We start from the raw sequence: 19192 nt of genomic DNA, 5'->3' as shown, positions 1-19192 counted from the left end.
TCACTTGAAGAAAGCTGTTTAAATTCTCTTAGACTGTTTCCTTATTGGTAAAATAAGCGTTAACAGTAGTACCTAACTCAACCAGCTGTGACAAGAATGGAAAGCTTTTGGATTCATTAAGTGTGAGGTACAGGTGCAAACTGGTTACAGTAGCCAGCTGTAAGCTACGTGTTGGAGGAGCAAGGCCTGACCATCTACTTCCGAGAAATTAGTCACTGAAAGTTGTATGGTGCCCAGGTCTCCTTTGACACAGATGAGGTCACCACGAGTTGGGATCAGCTCTGACAGCAAACGGATCCAGAGTAGTCATTTTTATGAAAATTCTCTGCCTCTCTATCCATCTGTCAGTTTTGCACTGTTCTCTCTATTCCCTGTTGCTGCAGTCCACACCTCTGGCCTATATCATCCACCTCTGTATATGTACTCATTCGTGAGAAATAAAATACAGCAGGAAACAAACAAAAAAAGCAGTTAACCACTCCTGACATTTTGGTATAAATTCTTTTAGACTTTTTCCCATGTGTACACACACACATTAGTACTTCTTTTATTATTATTTACAAAAAAAAAAAAAAAAAAAAAATACCATGATACAAACTGCTTTTGTTTTACAACCTTTTTACTTACCATGATCCCTCCCTCCCATTCCATTTTAAGAGCCCTGTGAATGCCCTAATCCCTCATTTCCCTCACTTAAGGTCCCGCTGATCCTTCGCTTTCCTTGCACACAGATCCGGCCCTACTTGCCAGGACACCGGCCGCCCCGCCTCCGCCGGGTTCCGTCCCGGTACCGCAACCCCGCGTCTCGCGTCCGCCCGGGGCTCGTTGCTCTTGGCTCCTCCGTGCGGCCCGTTTCCGGTGGGGCACGGGCGTCTCCGCGGCGGCCCTGCTCCTGCGCGCTCAGCACTGCAGGCAGAGGCCAGATGCAGGCAGAACGAGGAGCCCGTGGCGGCCGCGGCCGGCGGCCCGACCGCGATCGGCTAGGCGGGGATCGTGACAGGGATCGGGCAGGAGCTGCAGCAGCGGTGGCAAGAGGCGGCGGCGGAGACGGAGGAGGCCGCCGGGGCCGCGGCCGGGGCCAAGGGTTCCGCGGCGCCCGCAGAGGCCGAGGAGGAGGACCTCCGCGAGGCGGCCGTCGGGAGCCGAGAGGTCGCAGTGCAGGGGCCAGCGCACCGGTAAGAAACGAGGGCTTGTAGGGCCGGGACTGGTGGGCCGGGGCCGCGAGGGAGCGTGCCGAGCGCGCGCGAGCTGGGCTGTGGCGGCGCCTGCGCGGGACCGTCGGAGCCGTAGGGGCGCGCGCCGGGTTTACACGTGGGAGTTGTGTGTGCTTCCCTCGCTGCTGTGTGGGGATGACGGACGACTGACTGTCGCCTCCTGGGCTTTCCTGGCCTGCCTAAGAGGTCCGTGATACGGAGAGCTTAAAAACCCCGGAACCAAGGCTGTGTATCAGGGCTATAGGTCCTGGGGGCGCCTGGTGGGGGCACGGCCAGGGTTTGGGCTCTAGGTACCAAGACCTGGGAAGCCTCACCCTGTGGGGGAACATTTCTGTCATTGGGGGGTACAGGTTTTTTTTTTTTTTTTTTTTGTATATATATGTTTTGCTTAATGCCGTGGCAATGCCTGGCACACAGTAGGCGCATAATAAAACTTTATTGAATGAAAGAATGCCCCCTACGGACCAGACTCAGATTTGCACTTGGGAACAGAGAGATTTAAGATTTGGGCAGACTCTTTTATTATATACAATGTGTAGAAATCAAGCTACTTGGCTTTCATCCTTGGAATTCTTATCTTGTGAATGTCAGAAGTCAGGTCTGAATTTTAATAGCAGTATGATTACTCATATCCCTACTATAGGAATCAGATTGTTGGCTATTTATGAGCTGTTCTCTTGTTATTTTAACATTTGTTTTTAGATTTTGAATTCTCATGCACATAAATTGTTTTTTTAAAAATTGAGGCAAAATCTCTTACAAAAATATTTACAGTCTTAAGGACATAGTAGATAAGATGTTGCTAACTATAGTAGTTGTATAAGAAATACAGAATTGGAAAGAAATTATATAAGGCTAAAAATTATGTATAATATAAGGTAGATAATAAGCAAAAATTGATAGGTATTAAGAAGTTTCTAGGGTCAGCTTATCTGCCAGTTTGAAGACAGAAAGGAAAGAAAGTTAAAACCAAGCTAGTGCTCATTAAATGTTACAATTTGTCCGTAAACAACTCTCCAAGATTATATACAGTGTGTATATATACTATATATCGACACAGTAAAACCTGCAAAAGCCAGAATGTGTGTAAGGTGGAAACCTGTCAGAGAAGGAAACTTCAAATATTTTCCACTAATAGAGATGATAGAAAAGTGGTAAGACTGCACCCTGTCAAAGATGGAAAACTTGCGAGACTAGGAAAAACAAGGCAGTCCAGTTGAGTTGCAGCTCTCACAGGTGTCACCAGTCTATGTATATATATATATATATATTTCTGTACATATTTCTACATGTATATATATCTATATTTCTCTATATATTCCTATATACATATATATAATATATATATATATATATATATATATATATTTCTCTTTATCTATCTATATTTATATGTATATATATCTAAGTAGGGGTTCTGGTGGCATAGTGCCTAAGGCATTTGACTGCTAACCAGAAGGCTGGTGGTTCAACACCCCCCCAGCCACTCCTTGGAAGGAAGACTGGGCAATCTATTTCCGTAGAGATACCACTTCGGAAACCGAAGTAGGGGTTGCTATGAGTTGAAATCGACTGGACGGGAGTGAGTTTAGTTTTATACCTAAGGAGACCAGGTGGTCCAAGCAGTTTGTGATCAGCTGCTAACCTAAAGGTTGGCAGTTCAAACTCAGTGGCTCCGCGGAAGGAAAGACCTGGTGATTTGCTTCCATAAAGATTATAGCCAAGCAAACCCTGTGGGAGCAGTTCTACTCTGTAACACATAGGATCGTCATAAGTTGGGGCCTAACTTAACAGCAGCTAGCAACAGCAATATCTATAAATATAAACAAATTATATATATAATATATATATGTACACACCCACAAAAGAATAATGAACAGATAGTCCCCAATTTACAATGTATTTGAGTTATGAAGAACCACACTGAAGGCTATTGTTTTTTGTTTGTTTTTGTCTTATCTTGAGTAGTATGTATTACATATAATGTTTAAAATATATTTATAACTTTATATGTAATGTTTTCAACACTCCAAAACAAAGATTGGATTTATAAAAATACTGATAATAAAAGGTAATAATAATGAAAACTAAAAAAAATAAAAGCCGTGAGACCTATGTGAGAACTCAGTTACTGATAGAGTCCCTGGAATGGAACTCTGTTATAAATTGAGGACTACAAGGAACTCTGGTGGCACAGTGCCTAAGGCATTTGCCTGCTAACCAGAAGATTGGTGGTTCAAACCCACCAGCCATGCTGTGGAAGGAAGACTGGGCAATCTACTTCTGTAAAGACTAACTGCCTTGAAAACCCAGTGGGGGCCGTAATCAACTCAATGGCAGTGGGTTTTTTTTTTTTTTAAGCTGTATATACAGGTATATTAAATTTTACAAGTCAGTTATATCATTTTTATAGGTTAACTGACTTGCTTAGGTTTCCACAGCTGATGGCAGGACTGGGATTTACACTTAGAATTCTATGACTACATGTGCCAAGCTACCTTTGAATAGATTATATGTTATCTCTTACATTTTTGATGATTAATCACCACTTTACTGAGAACAAAGTAACTACTTGTTGGCTGCAGGGATCATGTTTTCATAGTAATTTTAGTAATAGCACCCTCAGTACTTACTACAGTGTCTGGCACACAAGCTTTAATAAGTGTCTTTAACTTGTTTTATTGAGTGAATGAAGATGCTTTTGTCTTATTCATCTCCACTAAACTAAATTGAGTAAAATAATCATTTAGAGAAAGAATAATATAATAAAAAATAATATAAGATTAAAATAAATTTATGCCATTATTGTAATGCTTTATATTAAAGTTTTAGCCTTTGTCAAGATGGTCTTAAAATTCTACTTTATATATTCTTTTAGGATTTTTCACGTCATAGTTACTGATTAAGTGTCTCAATGTATGTAAAATACTTTTCTCCTTGACCATTATTTCACTTACACATTTCTATTATTGACACAGATCCTTGAACTTTTTTGTTCTGCTTTAAAAATTTGAGAACAGGTATCACATTCTCTTCTTGTGGTGGTTACGTTTGTTTGTCAACTTGGCTGGGCCTGGTTGAATGGCTGGGCAGCTGGATGCGTTATTCCCCACGATGAGACTGGTAATCAGCTCCATGGTGGAATCTACTGTGAGCAGCTGAGTAGCTGCCTGTGGGTATGTGGTCTGCTTTCTGAATTTAAGAAACAGTTTTGGGAATGGTCTCTTATGGCACGCTTGAACCCTGCACGTACCAGTGTCATTGTTTAGCAGCCTCCCATGCTCTGCTGACCTTGGGACTTTCAATGGACTTGAAAGTGGTTTGATAACATCGGAACTGTGCCATTTTATTTGTCGACCTTGGGCTTGTTAGCCTCAGCAGCCAGTAGCTGCCTGAGTGAAGAGATGCTTCTAGCTTCAGTAGGCTGGGACCAAGAGGCAGAACTGAAGTCCAAGGTCCAGGGGCTTTCACCTAGCCCCTAGAGCCTGGCATTTTTTTTCTTTTTTCTTTTTTTTTTAGGGTTTGGGTGAAGATTTACAGAGTAAATTCACTTTTCATACAGCAGTTCACATATACTTTGTCTCATGTCATTGACCAAAATTTACAATGCAGCAGCTCCCCTCCCACTTCCTCCCCATAGTTACCTCCTCCCAGTGTCCATCCCTTCATATTCTTTTGCACCCTGAGCTATCTCCCTATGCATAAGCAGCCCTTCCTTCTCCCAAGATTGTTCTCTCCAGGGCGTGTGTCTACTTGAGGTAAATGTTTAACTCACATGCCTGTACTTTGTTTGAGAGCCTGGCATTTTGAACTTGGATTTCTAGCCTCCTGAACTCTAAGAGAATAAACTCCTGTTTGATACGGCCATCCCATTTGTGGTATATTCTTGTCAGAGCGGTACTAGGTAACCAGAACAACTCTAAAGTTTGTATCCAACATCAGTGGTTCAGATAGTTGAAAAATATCTAATTATCAGCATGTTGCATACATTGACTTTTTAAATAAATCTGTTACATCATTCTTATAAATGTATCATATGAATTCTAAATGCTATAGTGATTTGAGATTCACCATTATCCATTTAAGAAATACATTAATAAACTCTTTGGCAGTCAGATTCACTTTGTTCCTTACCCTCTTTAACTTTCATTTTGGGTCTACATCTTCCACGGAACTTTTATCTAGTTTAGTATCTTTTCATACTTTAAAATCTTTTAGTGACCACCCTATCATGTTTCCCTATAACAAATTTAGGTATTTTTCATGTCGTGTAATCTTAAGACGTGTATATAAAAAATTTTTTTCTAGAGTGAATTATAATTACATTGATTAATATACAGTTGATTTTATTAGAATTATTAAATCTAAAAGTAAAATATTATTGTGAATATATCTTATTTTCCTTAATAAGTTTAGAGATCCATGAAATAGGATTCAGTGTAAATCTGTTCCTAATTTTTGTTTTTATAGATGTAAATTGAGAAATATTTACATAAATAGGTAGATGGGAATGGTTAGGTTTTTTTTTTTTTTTTTTTAAATATATAAATGTCACTCAATTCTTTGAATACCTTTCTGTTTATGTGTCAAAATCACTATATTGAAAACAATTTTAGTGATCTATGAACTGACAGTTAGATTAGGTCCTCCATCAATTTTGTTGAAAGCAAAGAATTGGAAACTACCTGGCCTATTGCTTAGTCTTTAAAGTTAGACTTTCTCAACATCTACATCCATGTTTAAGATAAAATACCACCCTAAGGACATCTCATCCCCCATTTTCCTTTTTATTTTTTTTCTTGCAATCAGCCTCTTGTTAGCAACAGATGGTATCACTGCCTCAAGCAGCTGCAATTGTAAACAATTTTTGCTGCTGATTATTTTTGCTCTATTTGCACAGAGTGAGTTCTGAGTCTGGTCAAATAAAAATGAGCCTCGAGATTGGTACTTTTCACGGAAATGCCAGCCAGGTCAAATAGTGACAGTTTTCTGGGAATGGAGTTTTTACGTCGCTCCGAATCTATTCTGTCCCCTCCTGCAGCTGCTTAAAAAAAAAGCTGAAACACACGAGTTGCCATCGAGTCACTTCCGACTCATGGCTACCCCATGTGTTGTAGTGTAGAACTGTATTCCATAGAGTTTTCATCGTTGTGACATTTTGGAAGCAGATTGCCAGGCACCTCTGAGTGGATTTGAAATGGCAGCCTTTCAGTAAGTAGTCAGGCTTAATGGTTTGGGTCACCCAGAGAACCTTCTCCAATCAATCAATCAATCAATCAATCAATAACTAACCAACTGCTGTTGAGTCTGTTCTGACTCACAGCGACCCCTCCTTGGGTTTCTGAGAAGGTATCTCTATGGAAGTAGATTGCCCAACCTTCCTTCCGAGGAGTGGCTAGTGGGTTTGAACCGCCAGCCTTCTGGTTAGCAGTCAAATGCCTTAGGCACTGTGCCATCAGAGCTTCCAGAGACCCTTCTAGCCGGCTGGTTTTCAGTTATTGTAATTGTGAGGCTGTGGTTTTCAAACTGCTACAGAGCTTGGTAGGAGCTCTGGCGGTGTAGTGCCTAAGGCACTTGATTGCTAACGAGAAGACTGGCGGTTCTAACCCACCAGCCACTCCTTGGAAGGAAGATGGGGCAATTGACTTCCGTAGTGATACCACCTCAGAAACCCAAGGAGGGGTCGCTATGAGTTGGGTCCGACTCGACGGCACATAACAACAACAACAACAACAACAGAGCTTGGTAGAATGGTAATGGACCAGCTAAAACATCATGAAGCTTGCTTTTCTTACCACAAACGTAGCTGTTTTTCTTAATAAATGCTCCTTGGATTGTTTCAAACCTTTGATTAAAGAGTTTGAAAATGTGGATCGTAACATTTGCCAGTGTTCTTGCTGCTTTTGTGGAGGAGTAGATTTATGGAGAGCCTCATTCTGCTGCCTGCCTGTGCATCTTCCTAATACTTTTTTTCCCTTGATTTTAAATTAATTAATTAATTAAAATTTTATTTTTGTAGTGTTTCCTTCCCTCCCCTCCCCTTAGTACTTTTTGAAGCAGCCATTGCCACTCATGGACACCTCTAATTGTTAGAGGTGTACCTCAGCACCTTGCTCTCAACGCTTTTCTCTAATCTCATCTACATCCATGACCTCTACTCCCAGAGTATGCCAAGGCCTCCTGAATCTCTAGCTTCTTCTCAGGTTTCACCTAGAGCAATTAGGTGCTCTAATTGCCTTTTGTTTGGAACAAAACATGTCACCTCTTAAATATTTGTGTTGGCCAGAGTTCTGTTCTCTGGAATAACAATTTTTGATGGAGCCAAAACACAGAACTCTCTAAAGACTAACAAAGATAAAAAATATCTGAGCGAATAAAGAATAGAACACAGTTTTGTCCCCCCTGAAACTGACAACTTGGTATTGATCACATATGGTAAGAGTATATCTAGAAGACAAAAACTAACAATTATTTGGGCAAATGTGATAATTTATCATTTCATATGACTTTTTATTATTCCCCTGAAAATTTTGGTATTTGATTTATAGTTTATATTTTTACTATATCCTGGGTGATGTCAACTTATCTGTGATTAACACATACTACCTTATGGACTCTGTTATTTGCTCTCCTCAATTCAAACCTGATCTCAATATGCCTCCCCTTGTTATCGAAAATAATTTCTATTTTCTTTTTCTCCCATTTTGTATCAGAGGTACAAGACTTAATGTTTCTCCTCTTCTGGCTTTAAAAAACAGAAAAATACCAAGAAGAAAATAAAATTACCTGTAATAACATCATCCACAAATAACTACTATAAACATTTTGATATACATTCTTTCTGTGTAAAACTGGAAAGATGTCAAGACAAGACATTTAAGAAATAAGAAAAAGAGTATTGTAGTTATGTGGAAATTATATACTGTATTATGCATTTAAAAATCTGAAGTATATAAGAGTATGTTAACTGTTAATCTCTGTTGGAGGAGGGGAAAATAAAGGGATTATGTAAAACTTTCACTTTCCTTTTATTAAGATATTTTACAGTTGTACATAATCAGAAACATATATTCCATTTTTGAAACAAAGATTCTTCAAATATACCGTGCTTATAAAATATCTGAAAAGAGGCCGGCAAGAGGATGCATTTTAAAAATGCTAGTGATTATATCTGGGTGGTGAGTTTATGTGGTATCCTTCACTGAGGTAAGTACACATGCAGATTTTATGGGGAAAGATGGTTAGTTTTGGACCTGTTGTCCGTATGGAGTTGGATATGAAGGTCAGAAGCTCTTAGTGAAACAGGAGAAGAAGCTAGAGATTCAGGAGGCCTTGGCATACTCTGGGAGTAGAGGACATGGATGTAGATGAGATTAGAGAAAAGCGTTGGAGAGCAAGGTGCTGAGGAATATGAGCATTTCTGCTAGAGGAAGTTGTTGTTGTTGTTAGGTGCCGTCGAGTCATCTCTGACTCATAGTGACCCTGTGTACAGCAGAACGAAACACTGCCTGGTCTTGTACCAGCCTCACGATACTATACCTGAGCTATTGTTGCAGCCACAGTGTCTATCCATCTTGTGGAGGGCTTTCCCCTTCTTCATTGACCTCCATTTTACCAAGCATGATATCCTTCTCCAGGGAATGGTTCCTTCTGACAACATGACCAAAGTAGTTGAGATGAAGTCTGGCCATACTTGCTTCCAAAGACCATTCTGGCTGTACTTCTTCAAGCACAGATTTGTTAGTCCTTTTAGTGGACCATGGTACTCTTAGCATTCTTCTCCAACACTACAACTCAAAAGCATCAACTCTTCTTCAGTCTTCCTTATTCATTGGCCAGCTCTCACATGTGTAAGAAGCAATTGAAAATACAGTGACATGGGTTAGGCACACCTTAGTCTTCCAGAAGCCATCTTTGCTCTTTGTCACTTGAAAGAGGTCTTTTTGCAGCAGATTTATTCAATGCAATATGTCATCTGATGTCTTGACTGCTGCTTCCATTGGCGTTGATTGTTGAACCAAGTAATGAGGTCCTTGACGACTTCACTCTTTTCTCCACTTATTATCATGCTGCTTTTTGGTCCAGTTGTGAGGATTTTTGTTTTCTTTATATTGAGATGTAATTCATACTGAAGACTATAGTCTTTAATCTTCATCAGTAAGTGCTTCAAGTCATCTGCACTTTCAGCAAGCAAAGTTGTGTCATCAATATATCGCAGGTTGTTAATGAGTTTTCCTCCAATCCTGATGCCACGTTCTTCTTCATATAATCTAGCTTCTTGGATTATTTGCTCAGTATACAAGTTGAATAAGTATGGTGAAAGGATACAATCCTGATGCACTCCCTTCTTGATTTTGAACCAGGCAGTATCCCCTTGTTCTGTTTGAACGACAGCTTCCTGATCTATGTACAGGTTCTTCATGAGTACAATCAAGTGTTCTGGAATTTCCATTCTTCTCAATGTTATCCACAATTTGTTATGATCCACACAATTGAGTGCTTTTGCATAGTTAATAAAACATAAGTAAACATAAAGGAAGATAAGGCTGTAAAAAAGGTTGAAGAAATGTGGGCAAAGGAGGAATTCCAACCGGGAACAGGATAAAATTAAAGGAGGAGAGCATTAAGAGAAAGAGGGATGTGGCCAACAGAGGGGTCAAAAAAAATAAGGACCTACAGTGTCTATTGGCTGTGGGAAGTAGGAGGTCACTGGTGATGCTGCCACGGGAGTTTCAGTAGAATGGAATGCCAGATGAGCACACAAATTGCACTTACCAGAACTGTCCTCCACCATCCACACCCTGCTCTGTGTCCCAGAAGGCTGACTTGCTCTCTTACTAGGAAGTCAGATAATAGAAATCACTGGCAGACACTGGCAGAAAATGAGGGGAAGGACAGTTGCCTTCTCATTCTTTCTTCCTCCCTTTCTTTTCTGATTGTGTTCTCTTGCCCTTTCAAGCCTAGGGATGGTGAAAGCACAGAGCTTTGCTACTTATTTTCAAAAGCCCGCCAATACTATTATTAAACTATTCTCAAATTACCCAGTTTTAGTGTGACATTTGTTTCCTGTCATGACCTGACTGATTTACTCACCTTTTCAGCATTATGCCTCTCTGTAGGAGCTCTGGTGATGCTTTGGCTAAGGCACTCAGCTGCTAATCAATAGGTTGGAGGTTGGAACCCACCAGAAGCTCCACGGGACAGAGGAGGCAGTCTGCTTCTGTAAGGATCTGCAGTCTTGGAAACCCTATGGGGGCACTTCTACTCTGCCCTGTAGGGCTGCTGTGAGTTGAAATAGACTTGAAAGCGGTAGGTTTTTGTTTTTTTATTCCCCATTAGATCTCTTTTCTCACTCTATGATCCTGATATGGGTCATACTCCCCATTTCCTGAAAGTACTCTAAACCTTTCCTCTTCCCTTCTCTGGTTTGTGGTTTTCCTTCCAGATGAACTATGGTCAGTGGTTTGATTTCTTGGCTTCCCAGCATACCCCTTCCTAATTTTGGAGTACTGCTCCTGTTTAGGTCTCAATAGGAGGCAGAGCCCTACTTTTCTCTGTAGCAGCCAAATCTGAGCAGATAACTCCTCCTTCTTACTCTCTGGCAGCTAGGCAGGGAGCATGAGACCTAGACTTTAAATTTTTAAAAAACAATTTTGACCTAAGTTCAGATTTATGGAAGAAAAGTTGCAAGAATAGTAAAATAATTCCGAGATTTTTTCCATCTTTATTCCAAAATGCTATCCTTTTGCTGTACTGTATTTGCTTTTTTGTTTTTCTCTCCCTGTCTCTCACTTTCCCCACATACATACAAACTGTATATATATATATATATATATACACACACGTATATATGTGTGTATATATATATGTGTGTATATATGTGTGTGTGTATATATATATATGTGTATATATATACACACACACACATTGAGTTGTTCATGCAAACACATTTTCTTTTTCTTTCTGAAAAAGAAAGAATTTTATTGTACTTCAGGTGAAAGTTTACATGGCAAATTAGTTTTCTAATCAGTAGTTCATACACAAAGTATTCTGTGACATCCTTGCAATGTGTCAGTATTCTCCCCATTTCCTTCCTGGGTTCCCAATTTCCATTCTGTCTGGTTTCCCTGGCCCTCCCTGCCTTCTCATTTTTTGTTTTGGGCAATGTTGCCTTTTTTTTTGGTCTCATATAGTTGATTGTTCTAAGGAACACATTGTTTATTGGTGTTATTGTTTATTTTATAGGCCCATCTATTGTTTGGCTGAAAGGTGGCCTCCAGAAATGTCTTCAATTTCAAGTTAGAAGCTTATCTTTGGGCAGTAGCCTTGGGGGTACTCCAGCTTCTTTCAGATGAGTAAATCTGGTCTTTTTATAATTAAATTTAGTTTTGTTCTACATATTTACCCATTCCAACTGGGATCTTCTATTGTTCTAGCCATCAGAGTGGTTGGTAGTGGTAGCCAGGGACCATCTAATTCTTCTGGTCTCAGGTTAGAGAAGGCTGTGGTTCATTGGTAGCCGGGGACCATCTGATTTCTTCTGGTCTCAGGTTAGAGAACGCTGTGGTTCATTGGGTCCTTAGTCCTTTGGACTAATTGCTTCCTTGAGCTTTGACTTTCTTCATTCTCCTGTGCTCTAGGTGGGAAGAGACCAGTAGTTGCTTCTTAGATGGCTACTCACAAGCTTTTAAGACTTCAGATACCACTCACCTCCCCTACCTTCCCCCTCTCGATCCTTGTAACTGTTAAAGAATGTTTCTTTCTGTGTGTAAAGCTATTTTTGACTTTTTATAATAGTGATATTATACAATATTTGTTCTTTTTGACTGACTTATTTCATTCAGCATAATGTCCTCCAGATTCATCTATGTTGTGAGATGTTTTGTAGATTTATCATTATTCTTTTTTTTTCCAAATGCATTTTATCATTATTCTTTATTGTTGTATAGTATTCTATTGTATATCTGTACCACAGTTTGTTTATCCATTCATCCATCGATAGAAATTTAGGATATTTCCATCTATTTCCTATTGTGAATAATGCTGCAATGATCTTAGGGGTGTGTATGTCTATTTGTGTCACAGCTCTTATTTCTCTAGGGTATATACCTAGGAGTGGAATTGCTAGATCATATGATATTCTATCTATATCTAGCTTTTTAAGGAAGTGTCATACCATTTCTGATAGTGATTGTACTATTATGCAGTACCAACTACAGTGTTTAAGAGTTCCAATCTTCCTATAGCCTTGCCAGCATTTATGTTTTCTGTTTTTTTGATCAATGCCATTGTTGCTGGGGTGAGATGCCATCTCATTATCATTTTGATTTGCTCTCTCTAATGGCCAATGATCATGAGCATTTTTTTTTTTTTAATTTTCATTGTGATTTGGGTGAAAGTTTACATTGCACATTCATTTTCCATACAGCAGCAGTTCATACGCATTTTGTCTCATGACATTGACTGCAATTCCCCACAATGTAACAGTTCTTTTCCCACTTCCTCCCTGTAGTTAAGTCGTCCCTGTGTCCTTCCCGCCCATGCACTCCCATCCTCCGAGCTATCTCCCTGTGCAAATACTGCCCTGCTGTTTTCCCATGATTGATCACTTCGAGTAGTGCATCTACCTGATGGAAATGTTCAGCCCATATGCCTGTCTCTTATTTGTCTGGAAGCCACAGGAGTGAGTTCAGTTCCAGACTTGAAGGGTAACTAGGGGCCATAGTCTCAGGGGTCTCAGACTGTTCTTTTTTTTTAATGATTTTGAGTTTTGTTCCACATTGATCTCCCACTCTGTCCCCTTCCCGCAGACAGTGGTAGCCAGGCACCATCTAGTTCTTGTGGGCTCATGGTCATATAGGCTGAGGATTGCATGGTCTACCAGTCCCTTGGTCTATTTGTTTCCATGTGTCTTTGGTTTTCTTCATTCTTCTTTGCTCTGGACGAGGATAGACCCATCGTTGCATCTAGATGGCTGCTTGCAAACTTAAGATCCGAGTTGCTACTCACCAAAGTAAGATGTAGATCAGTGTTTTTGTGTAATATGTTATGCCAACTAAGTTTGATGTCCCCTATGACCATGGTCCTGAGCCCACAGGTCCAACTACTCATTCCTTCCAGGTAGCTGGCTATGGCCAAGATGTCAACACAACCTTGCCCCTTGTCTGGACATTGTTACAGCATGTACCAATATGCGTGTAGAAACATCGTCTGCCAGTGCTATACATGGTCATGGCACACTTCCCCCTGCCTAGACGTACCTGATCATTCAGCCTGCCCACCTACCTGTCCACCCATAGATCATTGCTTGCCACCACTGACAACACAATACTGTATGCAAGAGCATCTTTTCATGTTAGCTGCCTGAATGTCTTTGCCCATTTTAAAACTTGATTGTTTGCTTTTTTGTTGTTGAGGTATTTAAGTTTTTTTAAGATAAATTTTAGAGATGAGATCCTTGTCAGATATATCATTGTCAAACCCCCCCCCCCAATAGATTCTTTTCTTACTCTTGGTGAAGTCTTTTGATGAACATAGTTATTCAGATTTTAGGAGGCCCATGTTATATAGTTTATATTCTACTGTTTGTGTATTTGTTGTTATGTTTGATAGTCTATTTAGGCCATAAATTAGAGCCCTTAGGTTTGTCCCTATGTTTTCTTCCATGAACTTCATAGTTTTAGGTTTTCATTTACATCTTTGATCCATTTTGAGTTAGTTTTTGTGCATGGTGTGAGGTATGAATCCTTTTTCATTTTTTTGCAAATGGATATACAGTTTTGCCAGTACCATTTATTAAAGTGACCATCTCTTCTCCACTTAGTGGACTTTGGTCCTTTGCTGAAGATCAGCTATCCACAGGTGCATGAATTTATTTCTTGGTTCTCAATTATGTTTCATTGGTTTATGTGTCTGTCATTGTACCAGTACCAGGCTGTTTTGACTGTTGTGGATTTATAGTAGGTTCTGAGATTGGGAAGTTTGAAACCTTCTATTTTGTTCTTCTTCTTCAGTAGTATTTTACTTATCTGGGGCCTCTTTCCTTTGCATGTAAAGTTGATGATTAGATTTTCTATCTCATTAAAGAATGGTGTTGACATTTGGATCGGGGCTGTATTACATCTGTAGCTTTGTGGGTATTATTGACATTTTTCACAATGTTAAGTTTTCTATCTATGAGCATGGCATGTTTTTCTATTTATGTAGGTCTCTCTTGATTTCTTGCAGTAGTATTTTGTGGTTTCCTTTGTATAAGTCTTTTATGTCCCTAGTTAGATTTATTTCTAAGTATAATTACTGAGGATTGTATCATCTGCAAATAGTCATAGTTTTACTTCTTCCTTACCTTTTTTGGTGCCCTTTATTTCCCTTTCTTGTCTTACTGCTCTAGCTAGAACTTCCAGTACAGTTCTGAGTAAGAGCGATGACAGAAATCATCCTTGTCTGGTTCCCGTTCTCAAGGGGAATGCTTTCAGTCTCTCTCCACTGACAATAGTATTGGCTGTTGGTTTTGTATGTTGTTGTTGTTGTTGTTATGTGCCGTCAAGTTGGATCCGACTCATAGAGACCCCTCCTTGGGTTTCCGAGGCAGTATCGCTACGGAAGTAGATTGCCCCATCTTCCTTCCGAGGAGTGGCTGGTGGGTTTGAACTGCCAGCCTTCTGGTTAGCAGTCAAGTGCCTTAGGCACTATGCTACCAGAGCTCCTAATTATGTTGAGGACAAACTATTTTTTCTGAACATTTAAGAGTAAGTGGTAGACATGATATCCTTTCCCTTATATATTTCAGTGGATATTTCTAAACACCAGGAAATCTGTTACATAACCATAACACAATTGTAAAAATCAGGAAATTAACATTGATACCTTACAGAGGTTTTGCCAATTTTGAAGCAATGACATATAGATGCAGGGACTTTTAGAGATTATTCATGATGGCAGTTGCCATGGCATCCTAACTAGTTTATTACTCTTACGGTACTGTTGCTGGGTTCTCAGCTTCCTGCTTCTGTTTCCTCCTTGTGTTTTTGGCACATTTCTCTAGACTTCTTGTCAATTTTATGAGATACCTGAAATTCCTTTAGTAAATTCCTTATCTGCCCATGTTAGCAAGAATTGGTTTTATAGTTTGCAACCAAAACTATGACTGGTATAGTACATTCTTCACTTGCCATTTCTCAAAATCTTATTCATCTTAATATGCTCAGTTCAAAAGAAACCTTTCTTGGTGAAGCTTCTGCCCTTTCTGAGTTAGCAGTTTTGTACTTTGTAAATAAAGCACTTATTTTCATTCTACATTTTAATAGATTATTATATGTCTACTTCATTAATTATAACCCACTTGAAGGCCTGTACATGACAGTGCATTACATTTTTTGGAAAGAGCTCATAAATATTTGTTGCATGAGTGATGGCATTTAGAAGGTAAATGGTATACCAGCTTTTTAGTCATGTTACTTTATGGTTGCAAAATTTGGTTAGAACTAACCAAGGATAAGCATATTTCTTGTGCCTCACTTTTGTTATTAAGATTATTTTGCCAAATGGAAATTAGAGGTTCTTCATTTGCTTTAAAGAAATGGTAAAAACATATATCAGATTGTTTACAAAAACTTTTAAATCTGTGTTAATTTTCTTGGAGCTAGGCATTCTAATGAAACTATACACAGAAAAACCTTTAAAACTATGTTTTTTAAAAAAGCATTTATAATACACAGTATTGGTTGAACTTAGATATTCCTGTATTCTCTTAGTAGGCATTGGTAGAACCCATAATTGAGGCAATTTGACATCAAAATTTAAACTGAAGCCCGGCAATTTTGTATCTAACAATTTGTTTTATGGGTATGTTTGAATAAATTAGTGAATAAAAATAAAATAAAAGAAATCTTCACATTTAAATTGTTATCAGAACCCATAGTTAGAAAACATAGTATAAATTCCCACCACCCATTAAACACTGCTACTCAATAAGGTGGTGGTAAAGGTGGTACAGGTAAACAAATAATTGGGTGGATTTGGGTCTTTTTAAGGGTACAGCTTAATAGTTGGTGGTGGGATTTGATACTTGAGTTTGGGATTTTTGATTTCTAGGAGGAGATTTAGTTTTTCATTTATGAATGTCAAAACAGTTGATTGTGGATTTTTTTCCTCCCTTAGAACAATTATTTAGGGACTGTCATGCTTTTCTGTCAAATCATGTGTTTCTTTTCTAAGGTAGCAAAATGGTTAGGCTATATGAATTGTAGTTCATCTTTCAGATTTGTTGACTTAAGCTTTTCTTCTTTATTCAATATATATCTTATTCTTTTTAATGATAGTAAAAGGCAGAGTTCTAAAACGTGGAGATGGGAATTTCAGGTTTGTACCAAATAACTTAGAGCCTGAGGAATCTGCTCAGAGTCCTAACATCTAGGGGTGTATGTAGCTCACCATACTGTACTATCCAAGCTATACTCCACCCCCAAACTTCTAGTTCCTTAAACATGAGGGTTTCTAAGTGGGCTGCTGTGATAGGCGATCATAGGAAGATTGGAAAGCTTTTGCATCCCCTTGCTTGTCCCTTCTTAATTCCTTTTTTCATTTTTTTTTTCCTCAATTTGGGGTATCTTTAGCAAACAAATAATTCATTTTCATTCTCTCTCTCACATACAAAACATTTAATTGTGAAAATCCTTTAGGTCATTTAGTTTGAAAATGCCATCAATATAATTTATAATCAAATCATCCTTTTTTTCCCACTTAAATATTAGATTTAGATGTGCTCTGTATGCATACATTCTGCAAGTGCAAATTGCATAAATGACTGAAATGGTGATGATCCGTTTTGCTTTACAAAGTTCTAATAAAAAAAAATATGTATTTTTAATATGAAGTGAAGAGTAGAGTTGAAAGCAGATATGTAAATGCTATTTGGAATAATCAAATAAAAGACAAACAACCCATGTGTCAAATGAAGGCTGAACTAGGTGTATTAACTCCGAGGAGCTTTTCTAGTTCCACAACAACAGCAATAATAATAACAATAAGAAGAAATTCAGACACTGTTTTAACAGTGAACAGCAGGTGGGGTAAGCAGTCCAAAATTTTTCTGCATGGGAGTTTAACATGCATTTCATAAGTCAGTCATTGACTGAACAACTCATAAGGAGCTCTGGTAACACAGTGCCTAAGGCATCTAACTGCTAACCAGAAGGTTGGCGGTTCAAACCCATCAGCCACTCTGTGGAAGCAAGACTGGGCAATCTACTGCCATAAAGATTTACCACCTTGGAAACCCAATGGGGTTTCGCTATGAGTCAGAATCGACTCAACGGCAGTGGGTTTGGTTTGGTTTGGAACAACTCATGAAATGCTTGCAAAGCTGAGTGTGTCTAAACCTTAGCAGTAGAGATTAAAAGAACAGCTGCAACAAAACATTGATAGTGGTTGTAATTATTATTTATTTCTGAAGGCCCTTGGGGAGAGTCCATCTCCTTTCCTTTTCCAGTTTCTAGAGGCTGTCTGTATTCCTTGATTATTGGCTACTTCCTCCATCTTCAAAAACTAGCAATAGAACATCTCTGACCCTGCTTCTATTGTCACATCTCTTTTCCTGACTCCCTTTTCCACTATTGTGGCCCCTTGTGATTACATTAGAGGAGCCCTCACGGTGGTGGTTGTGACGTAGTGAGTAAGGAGGCATTTGGCTGCTAACCAGAAGGTCAGCAGTTCAAACCCACCAGCTGCTCCGTGGGAGGAAGATGAGGCAATCTACTTTCGTAAAGATTTACAGTCTTGGAAACCCAGTGGGGGTCACTATGAGCTGGAATCGACTCATGGCAATGGGTGGGTGGTGGTGAAGTGTTGCAGCTGCTTATGGAAAGGTCAGCTATTCAAACCCACAACAGCTCTGTTGGAGAAAGATGGTGCCTCTGTAAAGATTACAACCCTGGAAGCAGGTGGATTGCCCAATAAGCAAGGTAAGCACGGGCTTATTTGTGTTTACTTAATCTGTACTGAACAATTTCACATGGCTTTCTCCACAGATTAGTACGTAAGGACAAGTAAGCCCATGCTTACTTTACTTACAGGGTGCTCTGTCCCTGTCAGGCACTGTAAAAGTGAAAAGAAGCTTTGATTCTGTAGGAAGGTGCTGGGGGCTGGGAGAGACAGATGCCAGCCATACCTAAAAGCAGAAACTGATGTGAAAAAATGTGAAATTATTCACTACAGATTAGTAATTAATCACAAGTTAGCCTGTGCTTACCTTGCTTATTAGGTAATTCTTGGAAACCCTAAAGGGCAATTATACTCTGTCCTCTAGCGTCAGTATGAGTCACAATTGACTCAACAGTGATGCTTTTTTTTTTTTTTTTTAAGTGTATGATTACATTAGTCTCACCTGTATAATACGAACGACTCTCTTTAGTTTCAGGTGAACTAATTAAGAAATCTCAATGCAGTTCCACTGTGACACATGAAGTTGCTGTGAGTATAACTGGACAGCGCCTAACAACAACAATCCGTCTGCAACTTTAATTTCCTTTGCTGTGTAATATAATATATTCACAGGTTCTGGGAATTAGGATTTGGACATCTCTGGGGAGGAATTACTCTGCCTATCACAGGCAGAAAGTGATATATTTAATATATTTGAAAAGTATTGGTGTTCTTGTCTTTTAGCCTGTCTTTCCTGGAAGAGTCATACCCTGTCAGTATTTCTCAACATTTTAAACTCATGCTGTCTTTTGATAAACATAAACTTGTCTCTTTTTTGTGGGTCTGTAGTGAACATATCCTCACCTAATCCCTTTGGCTGATTGCTCTTCTCTTTGGATTCCTGGGTTTTACCCCTTTCTCCTGCTCTTCCGGCCTGCTACTCTGTGCTACACCTATGCTTGCCTTGCTTCTGGAGACCCGGTCCCTCTCGGGAGGGTAACAAGGGAAAGTGTTCAGTGCAGATCAGTGAGTAAGCACAAGCCCGCCCGTGCTTACCT

At 39.4% G+C, this 19192-nt stretch overlaps 1 protein-coding gene across 1 annotated transcript in view; it reads left to right on the top strand.

The window, feature by feature from the left end:
- The first annotated feature begins 923 nt into the window (after window positions 1-923).
- The window catches only part of AVEN (apoptosis and caspase activation inhibitor), a 260229-nt gene continuing 241960 nt past the window's right edge, over window positions 924-19192 (top strand). The window contains exon 1 of the mRNA XM_007940487.1: window positions 924-1175. Within this exon, the coding sequence (XP_007938678.1) occupies window positions 924-1175 (252 nt within the window). The remainder of the gene's footprint in view (window positions 1176-19192) is intronic.

Source organism: Orycteropus afer, unplaced genomic scaffold (assembly GCF_000298275.1).
Source record: "Orycteropus afer afer isolate SDZICR_OR568_19922 unplaced genomic scaffold, OryAfe1.0 scaffold00068, whole genome shotgun sequence".
Classification (NCBI taxonomy): Eukaryota; Metazoa; Chordata; class Mammalia; order Tubulidentata; family Orycteropodidae; genus Orycteropus; species Orycteropus afer.
The sequence above is the reverse complement of the archived record's forward strand: the minus strand, read 5'-3'. Positions and strand labels throughout refer to the sequence as shown.